General features: G+C 44.7%; 1 protein-coding gene across 1 annotated transcript in view; it reads right to left on the bottom strand.

Moving 5' to 3' along the window:
• Positions 1–1689: 1689 nt before the first annotated feature.
• LOC120058765 (dedicator of cytokinesis protein 3-like) overlaps positions 1690–21069 on the bottom strand; it is a 65481-nt gene continuing 46101 nt past the window's right edge. Inside the window, exons 22-52 of the mRNA XM_039007502.1 lie at positions 20805–20997; positions 20433–20560; positions 19737–19883; positions 19516–19614; positions 19318–19412; positions 19070–19145; positions 18599–18699; positions 18396–18454; positions 18140–18288; positions 17880–17965; positions 17729–17755; positions 17495–17590; positions 17312–17372; positions 15369–15462; positions 15078–15226; positions 14649–14735; positions 14232–14336; positions 13997–14138; positions 13757–13923; positions 13548–13634; positions 8985–9164; positions 8758–8841; positions 8536–8652; positions 8330–8433; positions 8102–8240; positions 7907–7988; positions 5668–5780; positions 5367–5451; positions 5119–5241; positions 4937–5019; positions 1690–4832 (exon numbers count right to left, since the gene is read on the bottom strand). Coding sequence (XP_038863430.1) covers positions 4203–4832; positions 4937–5019; positions 5119–5241; positions 5367–5451; positions 5668–5780; positions 7907–7988; positions 8102–8240; positions 8330–8433; positions 8536–8652; positions 8758–8841; positions 8985–9164; positions 13548–13634; positions 13757–13923; positions 13997–14138; positions 14232–14336; positions 14649–14735; positions 15078–15226; positions 15369–15462; positions 17312–17372; positions 17495–17590; positions 17729–17755; positions 17880–17965; positions 18140–18288; positions 18396–18454; positions 18599–18699; positions 19070–19145; positions 19318–19412; positions 19516–19614; positions 19737–19883; positions 20433–20560; positions 20805–20997 — 3888 coding nt within the window. The 3' untranslated portion in view covers positions 1690–4202. The remainder of the gene's footprint in view (positions 4833–4936; positions 5020–5118; positions 5242–5366; positions 5452–5667; positions 5781–7906; positions 7989–8101; positions 8241–8329; positions 8434–8535; positions 8653–8757; positions 8842–8984; positions 9165–13547; positions 13635–13756; positions 13924–13996; positions 14139–14231; positions 14337–14648; positions 14736–15077; positions 15227–15368; positions 15463–17311; positions 17373–17494; positions 17591–17728; positions 17756–17879; positions 17966–18139; positions 18289–18395; positions 18455–18598; positions 18700–19069; positions 19146–19317; positions 19413–19515; positions 19615–19736; positions 19884–20432; positions 20561–20804; positions 20998–21069) is intronic.

Raw genomic sequence — 21069 nt, 5'->3', positions numbered from 1 at the left:
GCTACGATCCTAACCAAGTACCACTGGGAAAAATCCACTTGAACGTCCCTCCACCTGGTAATTACTAGTGGGAAACTCGTCTATCATGCCTGAGGTCCAAATTACCCACATGCTGCCTCTGGCCAAGGCAGCAGCTACTCTTCCTGGGGTCCAGCAAAATTAAGGTAGTTCATACAATTCAAATAACAAAATACATTCACAGATTTCGAACACACTGTGTGCCCTCAGGACCCTACTCCACCACATATCTACAGTACAAAATCCATGTGTACGTGTGTGTATAGTGCGCATGTTTTATCGTGTGTGTGTGTATGCATGTGTCTGTGCCTATGCCTGTGTTGCTTCACAGTCCCCGCTGTTCCAGGTGTATTTGTAATCTGTTTTTTAAATCTAATATTACTGCTTGCATCAGTTACTTGATGTGGAATAGAGTTCCATGTAGCCATGGCTCTATGTAGTACTGTGCAGCTCCCATAGTCTGGACTTGGGGACTGTGAAGAGATCTCGTGGCATGTCTTGTGGGGTATGCATAGGTGTCTGAGCTGTGTGCCAGCAGTTCAAACAGACAGCTCGGTGCATTCAACATGTCAATGCCTCTCATATATATAAGCAGTGATGAAGTCAGTCTCTCCTCCACTTTGAGCCAGGAGAGATTGACATTAGCTCCCCGTGTACATCCAAGAGCCAGCCGTGCTGCCCTGTTCTGAGCCAATTGCACTTTTTTTGTGGCACCTGACCGAACAGTAGCCCAGGTGTGACAAAACTAGGGCCTGTAGGACCTGCCTTGTCGATAGCGCTGTCAAGAAGGTAGAGCAGTGCCATGGACTTACTTCTCCCCATCTTAGCTACTGTTGTATCAGTATGTTTTGACCATGACAGTTTACAATCCAGGGTTACTCCAAGCAGTTGTCACCTCAACTTGCTCAGTTTCCACATGATTAGTTCATGGTTGACGCAGCTTGTTGGCCATTAGCCAATTGCCGTTTCTCAATGAGTTCAAAGCATGTGAATGCATCAGACTGGTATTTATGACTTTGCAACTGGTAATTACCACCTTCCCACTTGCTTATGAACTCAGCATTAGGGTTGAGTGCCTGCTGGCCAACTGCATCACAGACGCATGCCAGATCTCGCAATGCCTAGATATGTATTAAACTATCAGCTAACCACATCATATGGTATATGTTGTGATACCCTGCTTAGACGTTGCATGCATCAACCAATGGTTGTGTGACATATCAGACTGTTAGGTCGAGCGCCAGATTGCTATAACATGTGGTTAGCTGATACGTAAAACACCCATCCAAGCTTAGCAAGATCTGGCATGAGTCAGCAACATCTGAGTAGGAGAACAGGACTTAGCCATCGGATGCCCGACTGAACAGTCGATGACGTGGCACGCAACCAGTGATGTAAAGTGCTTACAGTAAGTAAAAATACTTGAAAGTACTACTTAAGTCGTTTTTTGGGGTATCTGTACTTTACGATTGATATTTTTGACAACTTTTACTGCCACATTCCTAAAGAAAATAATGTACTTTTTACTCCATACATTTTCCCTGACACCCAAAAGTACTTGTTACACTTTGAATTCTTATCAATAGAACATCCATACTGCCTCTGATCTGAAACATACTGCCAATCATTGGTTCTATTTTCCACAGAGCAGCAAGCAATGGAAATGACAGAGACAGATAAAAGATTGTCTTTAATGTTTGGCATCGTGAATGAATCCATAACACAGCAGTTATGAGAGTAGGAAAACCACCTTTACAACCAAACACTGTTTGATCATGCTAACACCATCTGTACAAGAAAGCACATTGAAAAGTGTATAAAGTATTTATATTTGAAGACTTGAAGTCAAGAACAGCGCAGACAACCACAGTCTAATGGATTTGTCTCCTTTAAAACATTGATTATAGATATTCATCAATTACGTCGATTTCTGGAGTAGATGTATTTACACAAAACGATACAATTATTTTAGGGGGGGGGGGGGTCTGCAATAATTTTCAAAAATATTTCACAATACCGCCGTATGTACAGTAACAGAATTTACATTGAAAAATTCTATTGTACCCATGTTTGATCGGAGTATCGCTCCTCTTCTCACAAACATCAGCTTCCCCATACATCTGACTTTCATCTTATATCTGATCCATAGTTCTGTACTTCCATACCAACTCCACAGTCTGCAAAACATACCCTACATCCTTTCATGATACATCGGTGAAATATGTCCTCACAACAGATGTACCTGCATACAAAAATAGATGTCTGATCAGTGGACAACCTAATGTGCAAGAACACAACGCAAAGCATTCACCTGCAAAAAACTACTTGGGGAAACAAAGACCTGTATTTTGTTTAACAGTAACCTCCACCTTCCAACCCACTGGTTGGTTATCACATTACATCTCAGCAAACACTATCTGGTGTACTTCCATTGCCCAAGGAGATCAACCTCATGGTCCTGTCTGAGCTTCTCATCCCCTGTGCACACAAACATCTCTCTATTGCAGATCAGAGGGAAGAGAAACTGCAGGCGAAACTAAGTATACTGTAGTGCTACAAACCCAAAAAGCAATCTTCAACCGAGGCAGGACAAAACAGATGTCACACATAGATGTCATGAGGTTTGTTCGGAAAGCGTAGAGAACGTGATGACAAACGAGAGCCGTCGTTTCATGAGCTTCACAGAAACAGTCAAGTGAGGTGTCAGAATGAGAGACTGATACTGAATTTCAGTGCACTTAAGGCAGGTAGTTGTTTAGAACTCTGTTTGAGGGAGTTTGGATTTGCCATTCGGTGGGCAGAGGGGGGTGAAGGTGAGTAGAACAGGTAACAGACAGGAGCAATGTCATTGCCATTAGTCCTTTTACACACAGTCCATATGTATTACTTGTTAATTGACATCGTCTTGAAACATATAGTGGCAGAGATAGGGTGTGATAATTGTTTTTATGAGTATAGTTAGTCCAATAGGTGGTTGAGGTACTGTTGAGCCATTATTCTTCGCTACTTCTCATCTTACTCCTAGTTGAGTGTTAAGGATTTTCTCCATCACTATCTCCTTTCAAGGAACAATCCAGTCTTATTGAGTCCAACTGACATTGGGAACTCACTGTTGTTCCAGAGCGCTCTGTGGCACCTGACAATTCCACCCCTTCCTTTGTAGCCCTCCCAAGGATTTATCAGCTCTTTCAGTCTGGGTAACATTCACGCTCCTCTCGTGAGATATTTCGGTCTGTTACACAAAAGACAAGAAGACTGTAATAAAGACAACTTCACTTGAAAGAAAAGAAGAGCTGCCACTTGTGTAATACAAACAGCACATCTTGTCTGAATACATTCACATTGTTTTCCATACGTACTGTATGGAGGGATAATCCTAAACTGAGGTTTATATGTCCCTAGAGGCTTTGGTCAAGAAGAGTGACCCAGGTCCAAATAACAGACCTGCTTTCAATGAGAAGCAGGTCGCAGAATAGAACAGAAGATTGGAGAACGTCATATGGCGAAGCACTATACAGCGTTTTGTAAAACAGAAGATGGGAAATTCTATTTGAAAACCCCATGCATACTGTAGCAAGTGTATCAAAATAATAGGATAGATATATGGAGCATTAAAAGCAGAAAAGTCATCATGACTTTACTAAGAGTAGTATAACTTTCTGTAGTTGCCTTTCGCTGTGGAAAAGGGAGGGGGATTCTATTTGGGGCTCGTATGGGTTGATCATGTTGATGAGGATCGTCATGTTTCACAAAACGGCTGTATGTTGTTCTCAAATGAAAATAAACTAAACATGCTCACAGACCAGTTGTACAACAGTGTACAGTCAATATCAATTTAAACAAAGTCATTATTACCGGTCACATTGTCCAACAGATAATATTCCCTTATTAATTCCTATGATGCTGCTTCATCCATTCAGAATCAGACAATACACTGAGAGTGAGGGTGCAACTCAATAGTCTAAAGTGGCTTCCTCTCCCCTTCATCTGCTCTGATATAAAAACATGGGATAGATGAACGCAATATTGTTAATGCCTACAATGTATCCGCGTGATTCACCAGCCCATGTTCTTTCACATCAATACAGATGAAGGCAAGGAGACAACAGGAAGGGAGCCACTTTAGACTAGTAAGATGCACCGAGGTGAGTAAAATCTCCAAGAGGCCCAGCCCTGTCGTCTCCTCACGGTGTCTCCTCGTGTTCCTCGCTGATGCACTGCTCCCAGGCAGCCTTGGCTAGCTCCTCTCTGTGGCTGTGGGGGGAGTGGAAGATCCTCCGAGGAAGGGGGATGGGCTGGGGCACCAGGGAGCTCAGGTCCTCCTCGGGGATGCACCCTTCCCTCAGGTAGGGCTTGGGGGGCACAGCTGGGGGCTGGGGGCGCCGGTAAGGAATGTGGTGTGGGCCGTGGAGGGGTATCTGGTGGTGGGTGGGCCCGTGGGGATGAGGGTGGCCGTCGAGGCCGGCTGGTTGGTGGTGAGAGTGGGGGTGGAAGTGAGTTTGGGAGTGGGGGAGGTGTGAGACAGGGTTACGGTAGTGAAAGGGTCGGACATGGTCGAGGGACTCTGGTTCTGGCCCACTGTAGTGGATGTGCAGATAGGGAGAGGCCAGGTACTCATCAGGGGTCCACAGGTGGCTGGGTAAGGGCTCCATGGCGTCATTCCGCACAGTTTGGGCATCGGGGTACTGGGCCCCAAAGTTACTCTCACTCAGAGAGGAGACCCCGCTGCTGGCACTGCCCGAGAGGGTGGAATTACTGCCCCCCAGGGCTGACTGAGGACTAGTGGGGGAGCCGGGTATGGGGTGGAGAGGAGACTGGATGGATGGAGAGAGAGAAAGAGGAAGATAAGAAATGGGTTGGCATCTGTTTGACCAAGTAAAGAAGATGTACCGGTACAGGATGTTGAACTGTCTTTTACCTTTCTGAGAGAGCGAACAGGCAGTGCCGGGGGCGGGTCACTGTTCTGGTGGTGGAATGCATCAAAGTGCATCAGGAAGTGACCTAAAGAGGAGGTGAAAACTATCATATCAGAATAAACTTCCAAAACATGACAGCCAAGGGACTCTTACCCATAGATAAGGTGTATATAATTGGTGTTACCTGGTGGGAAGGACCTGGGTGGGACAGGGGGCATGATGACACCCCCTGTAGGTCCCTGGATGTAGGGCACTGTCTCCCTGCCCTCGCCATCTAGACTCCAGCTGCTCGGGGCACTAGGGAACACTGGGGGAACACCAGCAAACCACAGGCTCACTACTGTAAGCTCTGTCCTACTTAGCTCATTTCTCATGAACACTAAGAGAACACCAGCATTTACCAATTTTAAGACAGGCATACAGTATACTCACCTTTCTCTGGCAAGCTCACGGGAGGGTCAACGCACGGCTTACAGGGGTTCACTTGCTGGAGCAAGGCACGTTGCAGATGGTTGCTCTGCAAACAGAGAGACAACAGAGTCTAAAGATAACTGAAAAGGACAAGAACAAACGGTGTGTTCTGGGGGCTCAGTACCAGTCTATTTCTGCTTTGGCCAGCCTATTCTTACGCTCAGTGAACTAGCTGCCGTCGTCTCCTTAATTAACTAATGCAGCAATGTCATCAGTTCCCTTCAGTGCTATTTTAACATAGTTTGGTCTGTAACGTCAGCACCTGTCCGTTCTCAGTCATGGTGTAGTACATGGTGTTGTTGACTCTCTGGTGAGGCGGCAGGAGCATCATCACCTCCCGGTTGTGTTTGGCTTTATCCGGGAGGGACGGAGAGCCTGGGGGAGGAAAGGGGGGAGAGGACAGGTCAGACAGACATCAGAGACCCATTGGGAGAATCTCAATTGGATTTGCTGAATTCTTCATGTCCTCTTCTCCATCCTCTCCTTCCCTCCTTTTTAAAAAAAGGTCAAAGGTAATTGATGTGAGGAGGCAAGGAGAGGAAGCCTGGAAACAAATGCTCTTGTATGAAATGAGACTCTCCTTCTCCACTAACCCGTCATCAGGCAAATGACGTTTACAGATGAGGAATCGCAAAACATGTGTAAAGTGGTAAAAATTTATTTTGCTAGTTGTGCCAGACATTTTATAGCAGATAAAAATATGAGTAGCATTTTGTTTCTTAACGTGTGAATGCTTTCCTCCTCCGATAAAACAACAGAGGATTCAAAAGGGGGTTTGGCAGATTTCACATCTCTTTCGAATAGGATACATTTGAGTATCCAAGGCCAAAGGAGGCTTTCGAGGAGAGGAGCATACTCCTCGGTTCGCCTATTAACAAATTGGTTCCCAGCTCACGGAGGAGAGGGGGACGGAGGAGTCGAGGAGAGGACAGACTTTTCCCCCATTGATACATTGGAAGTACACTGACTAACAGTAAAATAGGCTCATATCACTCCCTCAAGTCACAACCATGAACATAAGTTTAAAATAGATGCTTACAGGTCTGTTAGGGATCCCTGTTTGACAGAAATAATTAAAGCAAAGCATGAAAACCATTATGTGAGATCTTTGATCTGATGTTCTACAGTATCTAAGCTTGCTAATACTGTTGTTTCTCAGCACATCATGTCAGGTAAAATATACAGTACCAGTCAAAAGTTTGGACACACCTCATTGCAGGGTTTTTCTTTATTTTTTACTATTTTCTACATTGTAGAATAATAGTGAAGACATCAAAACTATGAAATAACACACATGGAATCATGCAGTTACCAAAAAAGTGTTAAACAAAACAAAATATATGTTATATTTGAGACTTGTCAAAGTAGCCACCCTTTGCCTTGATGACAGCTTTGCACACTCTTGGCATTCTCTCAACCAGCTTCATGAGGTAGTCACCTGGAACGCATTTCAATTAACATATCCTTCTTGTGCGTTTGAGCCAATCAGTTGTGTTGTGACAAGGTAGGGGTGGTATACAGAAGATAGCCCTATTTGGTAAAAGATCAAGTCCATATTATGGTATAAGCAAAGAGAAACGACAGTCCATCATTACTTTAAGACATGAACTTCGAAAGTTTTTTCAAATGCAATCGCAAAAACCATCAAGCTCTATGATGAAACTGGCTCTCATGAGGACCGCCACAGGAAAGGAAGACAGAGTTACCTCTGCTGCAGAGGATAAGTTCATTAAAGATAACTGCAGCTCAGATTGCAGCCCAAATAAATGCTTCACAGAGTTCAAGTAACAGACACATCTCAACATCAACTGTTCAGAGGAGACTACATGAACCATGAATCATACCTTCATGGTCGAACTGCTGCAAAGAAACCACTACTAAAGGACACCAATAATAAGAAGAGACTTGCTTGGGCCAAGAAATACGAGCAATGGATATCAGACTGGTTGAAATCTGGACTTTGGTTTGATGAGTCCAAATTTGAGATTTCTGTCTTTATGAGAGGCAAAGTAGGTGAACTGATGATCTCTGCATGTGTGGTTCCCACCGTGAAGCATGGAGGGGTTGTTGTGATGGTGCTTTGCTGGTGGCACTGTGATTTATTTAGAATTCAAGGCACACTTAACCAGTATGGCTACAATGGTATTCTGCAGCGATACACCATCCAATCAGGTTTGCGCTTAGTGGGACTATCATTTGTTTTTCAACAGGCAAAGGGTGGCTACTTTGAAGAACCTAAAATCAAAAATATATTTTGATTTGTTTAACACTTTTTTGGTTACTACATGATTCCATGTTTGCTGTAATGTTAGCTGTAATGTCTTCACTTTTATTCTACAATGTAGAAAATAGTAAAAATAAAGAAAAACCCTTGAATGAGTAGGTGTGTCCAAACTTTTGACTGGTACTGTACATTGTTAAGAATGTTAAATGTACAACTGGCCAAGAACATGATAATGATGAGTTGGAGGTATTTACTGCCTGGTGCAGGTGACACTCACCTCTGGCACTAGATGGGGCAGAGTTAATAACCTGGGAGGAGGTGGACCGAATGGAGCTCAGACTGGAGGAGGAGGGGCTTGGCTGTAAAATAATATATCCGTTTATTCACATATCTTCAAAACATACAAAACCTGCATGTGTGTGTGTGTGTGTGTGTGTGTGTGTGTGTGTGTGTGTGTATTCATTCCACCCACCTCCATGTGAGCCGTGTCCTCAGGGTGCTCTCCCAATAGGCCGTCTGTCAGGATGACCATGTTACCTCCCGCCTCGCTGGAGGTGTGAGAAGAGAGGGAGGAGGAGGACTGGCGGATAGAACCCTGCAGGTTCATAGGGCTGCAGAGAGAGAATCATATTCTAATCTCACAGATTACTGTAGCGTCTCTTTTCTTTCCAAGTTAAATCTCGTACAAGACGTGACTGACCTGTGTCTGTGAATCAGACGGACACTTTCTGGGCTCATGTGGCTGTGAGCGGTCAGGATGCCTCTGGGATTGTTGACTCCAGTGCAGGCTGCTGGCAACCCCTGCTGGGCCACATATAAACACTGCTCTAAATAATCACTCTGACTGCACACACACACACCAACTCATTAGGACACACAAACAGAAGAGTATGTAGAACCACTCACCTGATGTAAACCGGTCCTCATCATGTGGAACTGATCGATCAGCTTTTTGTGCAGGGGACGCATTTCTGGGTGCACCAACTTCTCATGGACGGCCAGCCCCACTCCAAGGATGTGGACCTGTGACAATGAAACAACAGGCAGGAAAGATATGGTTTCTGTCTTCTGTACCCATATACACTGTGTGGACCACTGGCCAGTGACGAGTTAAAAGCTTTGTCTGACCTGGTCCTGCATTACGTCTTTGAGCTGGGTGATCTTCTCTGTGTCCTCTGCATGGCTGTTCATGTAGTCCTTTTCAAAGAACGCCTGTTGAGGAGGAATATAGGATATGAATGCGTTACAAGGCATGGCAGATAACAAATATATGTTCTGGAAGAAAATCACCAAAGTATCCATTCAAATCCACCGACCGACCGACCCACCCCTATCTCCCTCCCTTCCCTTAGTACCTCCTGGTATCTGGCGATGCCCCCATTGACGGCAGCGTCTATGACCCCGTTGAGCAGCATGCTGAGGGGGTTAATGTTGCCATGGTGCTGTCTGTGCTGGTACTGGCTAATCAGGGTCCGCAGCTCCTGGGTCTTATTTTCCACCACGTAGATGGCATTCTCCAGAGGGCTCACCTCCAACTGCACACACACACACACACATACAGTATTCAGACCCCTTCACTTTTTCCACATTGTTACGTTACAGCCTTATTCTAAAATTGATTAAATAAAACATTTTCTATATCAATCTACGCACAACACCGCATAATGACAAAGCCAAAACAGGATAATGTTTTTGGGGAAATGTATTAAAAATAAAAACAGAAATACCTTATTTACATAATTATTCAGAGACTCGAAATTGAGCTCAGGTGCATCCTGTTTCCATTGATAACCCTTGAGGAATTGTCTGTAGAGCTCCGAGGCACAGATCTGGGGAAGGGTAACAAAAAATGTCTGCAGCATTGAAGGTGCCCAAGAACCTCAGTGGCCTCCATCATTCTTAAATGGAAGAAGTTTGGAAGCGCCAATACTCTTCCTAGAGCTGGCCGCCCGGCCAAACTGAGCAATCAGGGGAGAAGGGCCTTGGTCAGGGAGGTGACCAAGAACCCGATGGTCACTCTGACAGAGCTCCAGAGTTCCTCTGTAGAGATGGGAGAACATTCCAGAAGGACAACCATCTCTGCAGCACTCCACCAATCAGGCCTTTATGGTAGAGTGGCCAGACGGAAGCCACTCCTCAGTAAAAGGCACAACAGCCTGCCTTTTCCAAAAGGCACCTAAAGGACAATGAAAAACAACATTCTCTGGTTGGCCTGAATGCCAAGCATCACATCTGGAGGAAGCCTGGCACCATCTCTACGGTGATGGCAGCATCATGCTGTGGGGGATGGTTTTCAGCGGCAGGGACTGGAAGATTTGTTAGGATCAAGGGAAAGATTAACGTAGCAAAGTACAGAGAGATCCTTGATGAAAACCTGCTCCAGAGCGCTCAGGACCTCAGACTGTGGCGAAGGTTTATCTTCCAATAGGACAACAACCCTAAGCACACAGCCAAGACAACGCAGGAGTTGCTTTGGGACAAGTCTCTAAATGTCCTTGAGTGGCCCAGCCAGAGCCCGGACTTGAAACTCTTCAAACGTCTCTGGAGAGAGCTGAAAACAGCTGTGGAGCAACATTCTCCCCATCCAACCTGACAGTGCTTGAGAGGATCTGCAGAGAAGAATGGGAGAAACTACCCAAATATAGGTGAGTGAAGCTTGTGGCAACATACCCACGAAGACTCGAGGCTGTAATCGCTGCCAAAGGTGCTTCCACAAAGTACTGAGTAAAGGGTCTGAAAACTTATGTAAATGTGATGTGTTTTATATATTTTTTTAAATAATTTAGCAAAAATGTTTAAAAACCTGTTTTTGCTTTGTCATTATGGGGTATTTTGTGTAGATTGATGAGGGTTAAAAACCATTTAATATATTTTAGAATAAGGCTTTAAATAAGAATTTGTTCTTAACTGACTTGTCTAGTTAAATAAAGGTTAAATAAAAAATGATGGGGGTTCTATGTGTTGAGAAGCTTGGTGAGTTGGTTACATTTGGATAGAGATTTAGTGAAGAGTGATAGTTGAGCATTTTTAGAATATTATTCAATTCAAATTAGTTTCTAGGAGGAGGTAAATTTTATGTAGTGTTCTCGGTTTTCAAACTTTATTTTTGTGTGGAGTTAGTCCAATTTATTTCAATTTGCCATGCTAACTTTAGTAGCCAGTGCTAATGTTAGCTAGCTACCAGAGTGCAGTTTTCTCCACCAGAACGGCTAGATAATGCAAACAACAATATAGTCGATTTTTTGGGGGATTTTGTTTCATTGCCCACATCAGATTCAAGCTTCTTGGAAAAAGCTGCATCGATCATGTAAATGGACAAACGTCTGCGTATTCAAACTATGCGACACAATGAGAAGTAAAGAAGAAACAGGATCACAAGCAGATTAAGGGTTGGCTTTTACTTAGGGGCACGATGGGAAGGACCGTTCAGCTAACTGAACTATAAGGAGCTTGCAGAGGTCATTTTTTATTTTATTTCACCTTATTTAATTAGTCAAGTCAGTTAAGAACAAATTCTGATTTACAATGACGGCCTACTTGTAAAGCCCCCCCGGCCAAACCCTCGCCTAACCCGGGCGAAGCTGGGCCAATTGTGCGCAGTCCTATGGGACTCCTGATCATGGCCGGTTGTGATACAGCCCGGGATCGAACCCAGATCAATAGTGAAACCTCTAGCACTGAGAAGCAGTGCCTTAGACCGCTTGCCACTCGGGAAGCCCAAGTTATGATGCTTTACTTGCTGAGCATATGGAAGTTTCTACTGTCTTCTCCGGGATGTCAAAATCAATTCAGAATGATTTGATTGCTTCCATTGCATCATCCATTAATAGTAAAGCACTGCATCTCAGTGCCCCAATTGTTTTGAGCCCCACCTGTTCAGCTAAAAAAATATTCTAATAATACTTTTTTGCATGTTATTTCGACATTAATACATGTTACATATCAGATTGCAAACAAAATTGACTGAGTTAATAAATCTGCATACAAACATGGTCTCTTTTTTGCTTTCTTGAGTAAGGCAGCTCCAAAATGTTGGTGTTTCAGCTTAGCTCAGTGCTCTCTGTGGTGGAGGGGCAGCCAGCGTAAAATACAGAGAGGAGGGGTTGGTAATCTTCTCTAGTTGCGGCATGATTGGCTCAGCGTTCTGTCACTCATGGTGACACTACGTCACCGCAAAATCTACAGGGAGAGCTAGAAAGTTCAAGCCCCCTTGGGTGTTGCCATAGAGTTTCATTAGAAGTGCCCATCCAAGAAAGGTCATTAGCCACAGATAAAATGACGTCAAATCATATTATATCTACCGTAGCTTTGATTGGACAGATCATGTCAACATCATACTTTCAAAATCTTAGCTAGCAAGCTAGACAAGCAGTCATCATCATGAATCACATCTACAATGTACTGGCAAATCCTTTTCAATCAAATTATAGATAAAACATATCGGTGCTCATCGGCCATTGGACATGAACATTACACAACAAGTTGGAAATCGCAAATTACACAATGAGTGGTTTGGAAGGTATCAGCGGCTAACTGCAGGCGTTGCAAAGCAATCACTATTTTGCTTCCCTGCCTGCTATTTGGTGAAGAGTGTGTGTGGTCCAAGTCTGGGTTTGAGGGTCTCTTTTCCAAGCTTAAAAGGATAAACATTCACACGCAACACCATGTGCCAGAAAAGGTTGAATACATAGGCCATGCTGTCAATCCAGCATGACTTCTGCCACAACTGGGTCTCTGAAAAATACAAGCTCCGACTGAGAAAATACGTCCAACTCGGAATTCCAAGTCGGGAACTTGGGCCTCTTTCTATAGCTCTGACCTGAAGATCACTGACGTTATGATTCAACCTTTTTCAATTTTGGGGGAGTTCCTAGTTGTCTTGAAAGAACCATAAATCCAGAGAATGCCAGACTTTCATGAAAGTTTCCTGACAAAATTTGCCCACAACGACCACCGCGCCACCTTCCTGTTCAAATGAGCACAGCACAACAGTGAGTGTAAAAATGTATTGTATGCTGCTGCATAAACGACGTAATATGCCAGGGAGAAAGCAAAGAAAGTAATGCTAAGTATATGTTGATTCTGACTTGAGATGTTTCTAAGTAGACCCATGTGGGACATACGTATTACCAGATAAGGAAAAACTCCAGGCCCCAGTGGGAAAAAATTACCACAGTTTGCTCGCAGTTGTCAGTTATCGTCAGGTATGTGGATGACCAGGGCTTGATTCATCCACTGACACATTCATTGTTTCCTCTCCAAGCATTGTGAGCAAACCTGACAATTGTCTCTCATCACTGTACATAAACACTATCACATTATTACACATGTCAATGATTTTACTCCTTGCTTGGACTAACTCATTCTTAGCTCTATTGTCTGATTGTGTAGTGTGTCGTGTTATTGTTTTTTGTCTTCCCAGTCAAGTCCTGTCCTGCCCTCAGTGGAAGAGTTGAGCTCTTCAACACCATCCATCCATGATGAGCCTGTCCTGCACTGAAGCCTATGAACATCTCAACCCATGTTCTGCACTGGTCAAGCCTCTGAACACCTCAACTCATGCCTCATACCCTCATTCAATCACTGCTCTGATCCCTTCCCAACACTATAAGTAGCCCTCTCATTCCCATTCCCCATAATATTGTACTATAAATTACTTTATTAAATGCTTTAGTTAAAAATAATTAGTCTTTGACGATTTTTTAAACACACTTTGTTGACTCCGTGCGGTCCGCTCCTATGCCGTGGGTCTCCCATCCTCCTCAGTTTTTTTTAAAAGTCACCAGCCTCCACTGGTGTACGCGACCAATAAACTTCGATTTTGATTCGACACAAATTACGCACTCGCTTGTATCATCTGCCAGAGGCGTCTGGTGTCACAGTGTGAGATGCCAGTTTATGATGCCAGTACTCCTCACCAGTTCTCTCCTCTCCACCTCAGCCCAGCGGGAGATGCCAGGGAGAGGACGAGACAGAATCAGGATGGTTCTCTCGATCCACAGGCTCTGAAAACACACACACAAAACACTGAGTCACCTTTTGACACAAGGTATAGTAATTATACACAGCTTGTATCAACGGACAATTTCAGTTACATTCTAGTCTAATTCCTTCCACACACACATACCCTGAACTCATTCTCCCTGTCCTTGGGTCCCTTGTGGAAGGGTCTGTCATAGTGAAAGCGAGTGACATTGTTAATGCGGTAGAAGCTCTTGATCCTCTCGGGTACGCGCTCCAGCTGAGGCACGTCAGTGATGTCTGACACTGGGGTAACCGCATAGATCTGCAGGTCTGAGGCCAGGCGTTAAGCCAAATATACTGACAGTTGAGTTGACAGACAACACATTGACCATGGTTAGGATACACTGAACATCACTTTGTAGGAGGGCGTCATCTGGTTGGTTGGGGTGCTGCATGGCAATGGCATGTGGGAATTCTCCCAGCATCCTTTGCTGAAAGTCCTCCAGTCGTTCATAGTTATAACCCCGGCACACAAACTCCTTATTCTGGAGAGAGAAGGGTTGTCATCCAATGGATACGTAAAACCAATTCAATATCATTTAGATAAAAGATCATGTGTGTGTGTGTGTTCATCTCACCCGGAGGAAAAAAGGAAACTTCCTGCCATAGAAGCCCATCCTAAAGAACTCTGGTTCAATCCTCTGCTGTTCTATGATGTTGTCATAGTACGCAGCCTCCATTTTCTGTAAAATACAAAAATACTTGATTCAACTCTAAGAGAGCATCTTGAGCTTTTATCAGCAACTCACATCAAATGAGGTTCCCTTGATCATAGGGGCCATAATGTTTTTGGTATTTCGTCAGTCTATTGCAATGTGAATAAATGTCCACATTGTGAGGACAAGAATGTATATTCAATTCCATTCCTTTCTACTTACTTTACATCTTCGTGACGATGAGTAGTCACTGGGGGATAAAGTCATGGCTGTGAGAGAGCGAGAGAGAGAGAGAAAGAGCGAGGAGGCATACAGTGCTGGGTTGTCAGACAGACTCACCCGTATCCAGCTCAGGCTCTGGTAGTCATACAAGGTTTCATACTGGAAAGCCAGTTCCCGGCAGAGTGATATTCCATATTCCCAACACTGGAAAGAGATAAAGAGACCGAGATCTCACACATATGGAATGTCTCAATACATGTTTACAATATCCTGTCTATGGAACATCATTCTCAGGAGGATTTGAAGGGGGAAAATGTTGGATTTCCAGAATGAAACAGCCATCAACGACATCATGAACATAGAGAAGTGTTTCGACTTGAGATTCTGACTTGAGATGTTTCTAAGTAGACCCGTGTGGGACTTATGTAAAATAATATGTTTGATTTGAGTATCTCACATGAAACACTACCCAAAGTGACTGGACATAGCCCGACTTGCATTCCCCATGTTGTTTAACTTAGCTTGACTTGATTTAGCTTGGCTTGCCTTTCCCTTGTTAAAGTAGTGGAGCACTTTGCGGCTGAGGCCCTCTTTGCGTTGCCACTCGCTCTGTGTGGGATAGTGGAGGAACTCTCTGAGGGGTCGGTCCTCCCAGTGCAGCAGCTCCCAGTACAGCAGCAAGGTAAATGCTGCCTCTGGTGGTGGGGAGGACACCGAGGTCAAAGGTCACCATGATTAACCATCATTGACTTTACATGGTAGTCCTGGCTGTCACAGGGTTCTAATACTATACAGTGTGAGCACATTGAACGTGTTATATACATCCCAACCAGTTACCTGTGTAGTCCTCTGCATGCAGGTGCAGGTCACACAGCTTGTGGATGTAGCGGATGTACATGTCCTCCTTGTTGATCTCCGACTTGTAGAAGTTCTGGGGAGGACAGATAAATGGAAGCAACACACCACTACATGGATATACTGTAGCACACACGGGTATTATTATCTGGCCTAAATGAGGTACAGTAAAGGTTAAAATCGGACAAAAAATCTGACAATTAATCTTGATGGTTGTACAGTCATCTCAAATAAAACAGCTTTTTTCCATCTACGTAACATTGCAAAAATCAGAAACTTTCTGTCCAAAAATGATGCAGAAAAATGTATCCATGCTTTTGTTACTTCTAGGTTAGACTACTGCAATGCTCTACTTTCCGGCTACCCGGATAAAGCACTAAATAAAATTCAGTTAGTGCTAAATACGGCTGCTAGAATCCTGACTAGAACCAAAAAAAATTATCATATTACTCCAGTGCTAGCCTCCCTACACTGGCTTCCTGTTAAGGCAAGGGCTGATTTCAAGGTTTTACTGCTAACCTACAAAGCATTACATGGGCTTGCTCCTACCTATCTTTCCGATTTGGTCCTGCCGTACATACCTACACGTACGCTACGGTCACAAGACGCAGGCCTCCTAATTGTCCCTAGAATTTCTAAGCAAACAGCTGGAGGCAGGGCTTTCTCCTATAGGATCTCCATTTTTATGGAATGGTCTGCCTACCCATGTGAGAAACGCAGACTCGGTCTCATCCTTTAAGTCTTTACTGAAGACTCATCTCTTCAGTGGGTCATATGATTGAGTGTAGTCTGGCCCAGGAGTGTGAAGGTGAACGGAAAGGCTCTGGAGCAACGAACCGCCCTTGCTGTCTCTGCCAGGCCGGTTCCCCTCTCTCCACTGCGATTCTCTGCCTCTAACCCTATTACAGGGGCTGAGTCACTGGCTTACTGGTGCTCTTTCATGCTGTCCCTGGGAGGGGTGCGTCACTTGAGTGGGTTGAGTCACTGACGTGATCTTCCTGTCTGGGTTGGCGCCCCCCCTTGGGTTGTGCCGTGGCGGAGATCTTTGTGGGCTATACTCGGCCTTGTCTCAGGATGGTAAGTTGGTGGTTGAAGATATCCCTCTAGTGGTGTGGGGGCTGTGCTTTGGCAAAGTGGGTGGGGTTATATCCTGCCTGTTTGGCCCTGTCCGGGGGTATCATCAGATGGGGCCACAGTGTCTCCTGACCCCTCCTGTCTCAGCCTCCAGTATTTAATGTGTCGGGGGGCTAGGGTCAGTTTGTTATATCTGGAGTACTTCTCCTGTCTTATCCGGTGTCCTGTGTGAATTTAAGTATGCTCTCTCTAATTCTCTCTTTCTCTCTTTCTTTCTTTCTCTCGGAGGACCTGAGCCCTAGGACCATGCCTCAGGACTACCTGGCATGATGACTCCTTGCTGTCCCCAGTCCACCTGGCCGTGCTGCTGCTCCAGTTTCAACTGTTCTGCCTGCGGCTATGGAACCATGACCTGTTCACCGGACGTGCTACCTGTCCCAGACCTGCTGTTTTCAACTCTCTAGAGACAGCAGGAGCGGTAGAGATACTCTTAATGATCGGCTATGAAAAGCCAACTTACATTTACTTCTGAGCTCCTGACCTGTTGCACCCTCGACAACCACTGTGATTATTATTATTTAACCCTGCTGGTCATCTATGAACATTTTAACATCTTGGCCATGTTCTGTTATAATCTCCACCCGGCACAGCCAGAAGAGGACTGGCCACCCCTCATAGCCTGGTTCCTCTCTAGGTTTCTTCCTAGGTTTTGGCCTTTTTAGGGAGTTTTTCCTAGCCACCGTGCTTCTACACCTGCATTGCTTGCTGTTTGGGGTTTTAGGCTGGGTTTCTGTACAGCACTTTGAGATATCAGCTGATGTAAGAAGGGCTATAAATATAAAATGCCTCACCATGAGGTTGGAAGAACCACCTATTTTCTTGTTTTCCATCTCATCTCCTTTCATACAGTCCCTAAAAGCAGAGCAGGTTTGTAATGTCCCATCTCTACAGTACATCCCTTTATCAATAGTCAATGTTAGGATATTAACATGTTGTTTATGATCTGTGATCCAATCAATCAGTAGTAACAATACCTGTAGTCTAGCAAGCGCTCCATCAGTCTCGTGACGGAGGTGACAAACGAAATGCCTGTCTCTCTCCATGTTTCCTGCTCAATTTTTTCCAGTAGGCTAAAGACAGAGACAGACAAGCTCTATGTTACTGGTGCACAGTAACATTGGACATGGAACTGTAAGCACTGATATGTTTGAAAGGACCATGATAGTGGTAGAGCTAAGGCTTGGGCTGTTGAGAAACAGATAACTTACCTGGGGTAAGGCCCAAACAACTGGGTCCTGAATGACACAGCAGAAAGACACAAGAGAAGTCAGAAGCATAGAAAACGACAGTAGTACAGCACACCCAAGTAACAATTTGGCATTGAGTATGCATAGAAGACTGAGGTTTGTTGGTGCTTACAGCAGGCCAAAGAGCTCTCTGTGATTGCCGTCCCCTTTCCCATCAGCCACCATACTCTCCAGCTTGTCCATCAACTCTGCTTCCACCTACACAACACAGAGGTTAGTGTATCAAGCAATCAATGACCACAACATTTTCCTAGACACGTATATCAGTAAAATCATAGATCCATAACATAGTTATGATATTGGGTGATAACCTGTAGTAATACAAAGCCTACAAAGGATGAGTGGTGTCACGCAGCAGGGGACAGTACTGACCAGCTTAAAGTTGCCGTTCTTCCTCTGCTCCCAGTCCATCATGTCATGGAAGATGGGGATCATGATATTCCGGACTTCGCTCTGAGGCACCAGCGTCACTCCTAGGAACGGACCCATCATTCCAGGGATAAAGTGGGGCTTATTCTCACCTGGAGCACACAGAGGGGGCACAATACAGATGTTATAAACACACATGACATTATCCTTGAAGGCTAGAATGACAAGACAGTTGTATATGAATGTAGTGTTATCTTACCAAGCTTCTGCCACATGCTGAAGAGCTCATAGGCCATCATCACCCTCATATCTCCATACCTGCAGAGAAGGTACATGGGGAGAATGTAGAGAATACTAGCTACTGAGTGACCACACGTAGGTAGATGTGTGAAATGTCTTTAAACTATATATTTCCTGAGTGTTTCAGGATATAATTGATGGACATTGAACAGCGGTCCTTACTTGTCCAGGACTTTCTTCCTCTTGGACTGGGTCAGGGGCTCCAACTGCAGACTGGGCTGGTTGATGTACAGGACCGTCAGGCTGAAGAAGGAATTCCACACCTGGTACAGAGAACACACACACACAAACATCAACCCATATTTTGATTCCAATAAAGTTCTATCTACTGTATACCCCTTTTTATTGGTCCCTTAGTTCACCATCAGGTTTTTCATTTCCGTAGTTCCCCTATAGGCATAAATCCAGGTTGGACAAAATCAGCCACATTGGACTGGAGACAGATCAGAGAATAACAACATACTGTAGTTAGGAAACCATGTACAGAAAAAAAGACAGTCCTTCGTAAACAGAGAAAGACATGGATAGAACAGCAGGTTCGGGGTTGACTTCTCCGGGATATTGAAGGCTCTCGTTTACTTGCTTACTGCTCTTGTTCAACATGACACTTCTCGTCTCTCTACAGAGGCACACCTTGAAGTCAAAATCCGCCTCTGAGAAGTTATTGTGTAACGCCGGAGACAGGTACTGTGTTGTCGCCACGATGACACTGCAGAAGGAGACAGCAAAACGTTATGATAAAAATAGATGATGCAACAGCTACACTAATGTCACATGCGATCAGAGTCAGGAGAGTGTCATCTCATGGTTGGATAGGTTCCCTTATCTCATATAGGAGGCAATATGAAGGCAGTGTTATAGGTCATCTGAGTCAGACTTACTGACTGGTCAGTAGCCTCATGACACTCCAGTCTCGGGGGAAGATGGTGAGCTTCATCAGGTTCCGGAACACGCAGAAGATCTTCAACAGGAACTCCTGGAAGACAAATGAATTAGCTGGTGTTGGGTACATGATCATCTACATATTATAGCTCACCCCCAAGTTTCTCTGTCAGACAGACTGACACAGCAGCACTCGCCTTGAGTTCCTCTTTGCTGTGGAAGTTGTTGAGCAGGTGGTGGAAGTGGATCTCTGTCATCTGTCTGAGTAGAGACAGCAGAGTGGACACATACTCCCCCTGGATAGGCAGAAACCCACCCATATTAGAGAGGTTACATGCATTACAAAATATATACAGTATCTGTTCCATGTAGTGAATAAAGATCCAGCCAGACAGTGTAGGAGAGGAGAATCGCTGACCGTGATCTCAGCGGTGCACTGGGGACAGCGCTGCCCCCTAGCTGTCTCCAGAGACTGAGACTTGGACATGATGGACAACAGAGTCTGGAGCAGAACATCCAACAGGCTCTCCACCATCATCTCTACCTCCTCCTGCACAGAAGACTCCTAGGAATAGAGGGAGAGAGAAACAGAGAGGGAGAGAGAAACAGAGAGAAGGGGAGACAAAATAGGGGGAGCGATGAGCAGTGGTAGAGGTAGAGAAGAAGAGAGACAGGGAATTTAATGAATGTATTTGCATAAGCTGCTTGACAGACCATTTAAAAGATAAAATCATCCCTCAACATGAAGTGCCCTACATAATAATGGCTTGACAATAATGTCTAAACAATGACATGGTGTTATGCTTGCCTTAACAAGCCTTGGCAGTGTATAACGTTTTACCAACTACTCAGTCGTCTCATATATAATTCCATTTGAAACAGGAAATGTGAAAAAATGTTTAGCTAGGATTACTAGGTACAGCAGATGTACTAGTAACCAGTTATGGTACAGAAAAGTAGCCGCTAACCACTGATACAGGGTCAGATATAATTTAATCCCCCTAATGATTATGATTAGGCCTGGGGGTAGTGTAATCTGATCCTTGATCTGTAGTTAAGGGCATATTCTTCCAACCCTTACAGCTACAGTAGATTCAGTGGTGATGTGATGTACCATAGAGCTGGTCTTGATGATGGAGAAGATGCTGGTGAGGATTCCTGAGCAGATCAGCAGCTCCCTCTGCTGGCGCAGGTGCAGGTGGATGTGATGCAGGACCACCGGCAGCAAGATACTACGAGACTCTGAGAGGGGGAGAGAGAAGGAAGGAGAGGGGGAGAGAGTGGGAGGGGGTATGGAGAGCGAGTGAGATGGGGAGAAAGTGAAGGATCAAATGTAGAAAGATATTTAACCAGCTTTAACCCTTGACTTTTAGATTTTTTTGTCCTGACAAAGACCCAGTTACACCACCTATTAAATTCCCACTTTGGGAGCATCAAAGTGTTCACAGACTCATTTTGTGTAAGTTATGTTGTCCTGTAGTCTTACCAGGAAAGAAGAAGAGCCTGCTCTCGACGGTGCGGGCGATGGACTGCAGTTTGACCACATCCATAGACTGGCCGATGTCCACCGTACTGGGCATGCTCCCTAACGTGCCCCGGACATACTCAGCCACCTCCTGCACTGTGAACATCTGCAGCAGCTCATCAAAAATGTCTGGGAAACTGTTCAACAACGCCGCCTGACAGGGTCAAGTAGAAGAGAGAAGAAGGGAGGGAGAGGGAGATAGAGGAACCGACAGAGAGGGAGACAG

Source organism: Salvelinus namaycush, chromosome 14 (genome assembly GCF_016432855.1).
Source record: "Salvelinus namaycush isolate Seneca chromosome 14, SaNama_1.0, whole genome shotgun sequence".
Classification (NCBI taxonomy): Eukaryota; Metazoa; Chordata; class Actinopteri; order Salmoniformes; family Salmonidae; genus Salvelinus; species Salvelinus namaycush.
The sequence above is the reverse complement of the archived record's forward strand: the minus strand, read 5'-3'. Positions and strand labels throughout refer to the sequence as shown.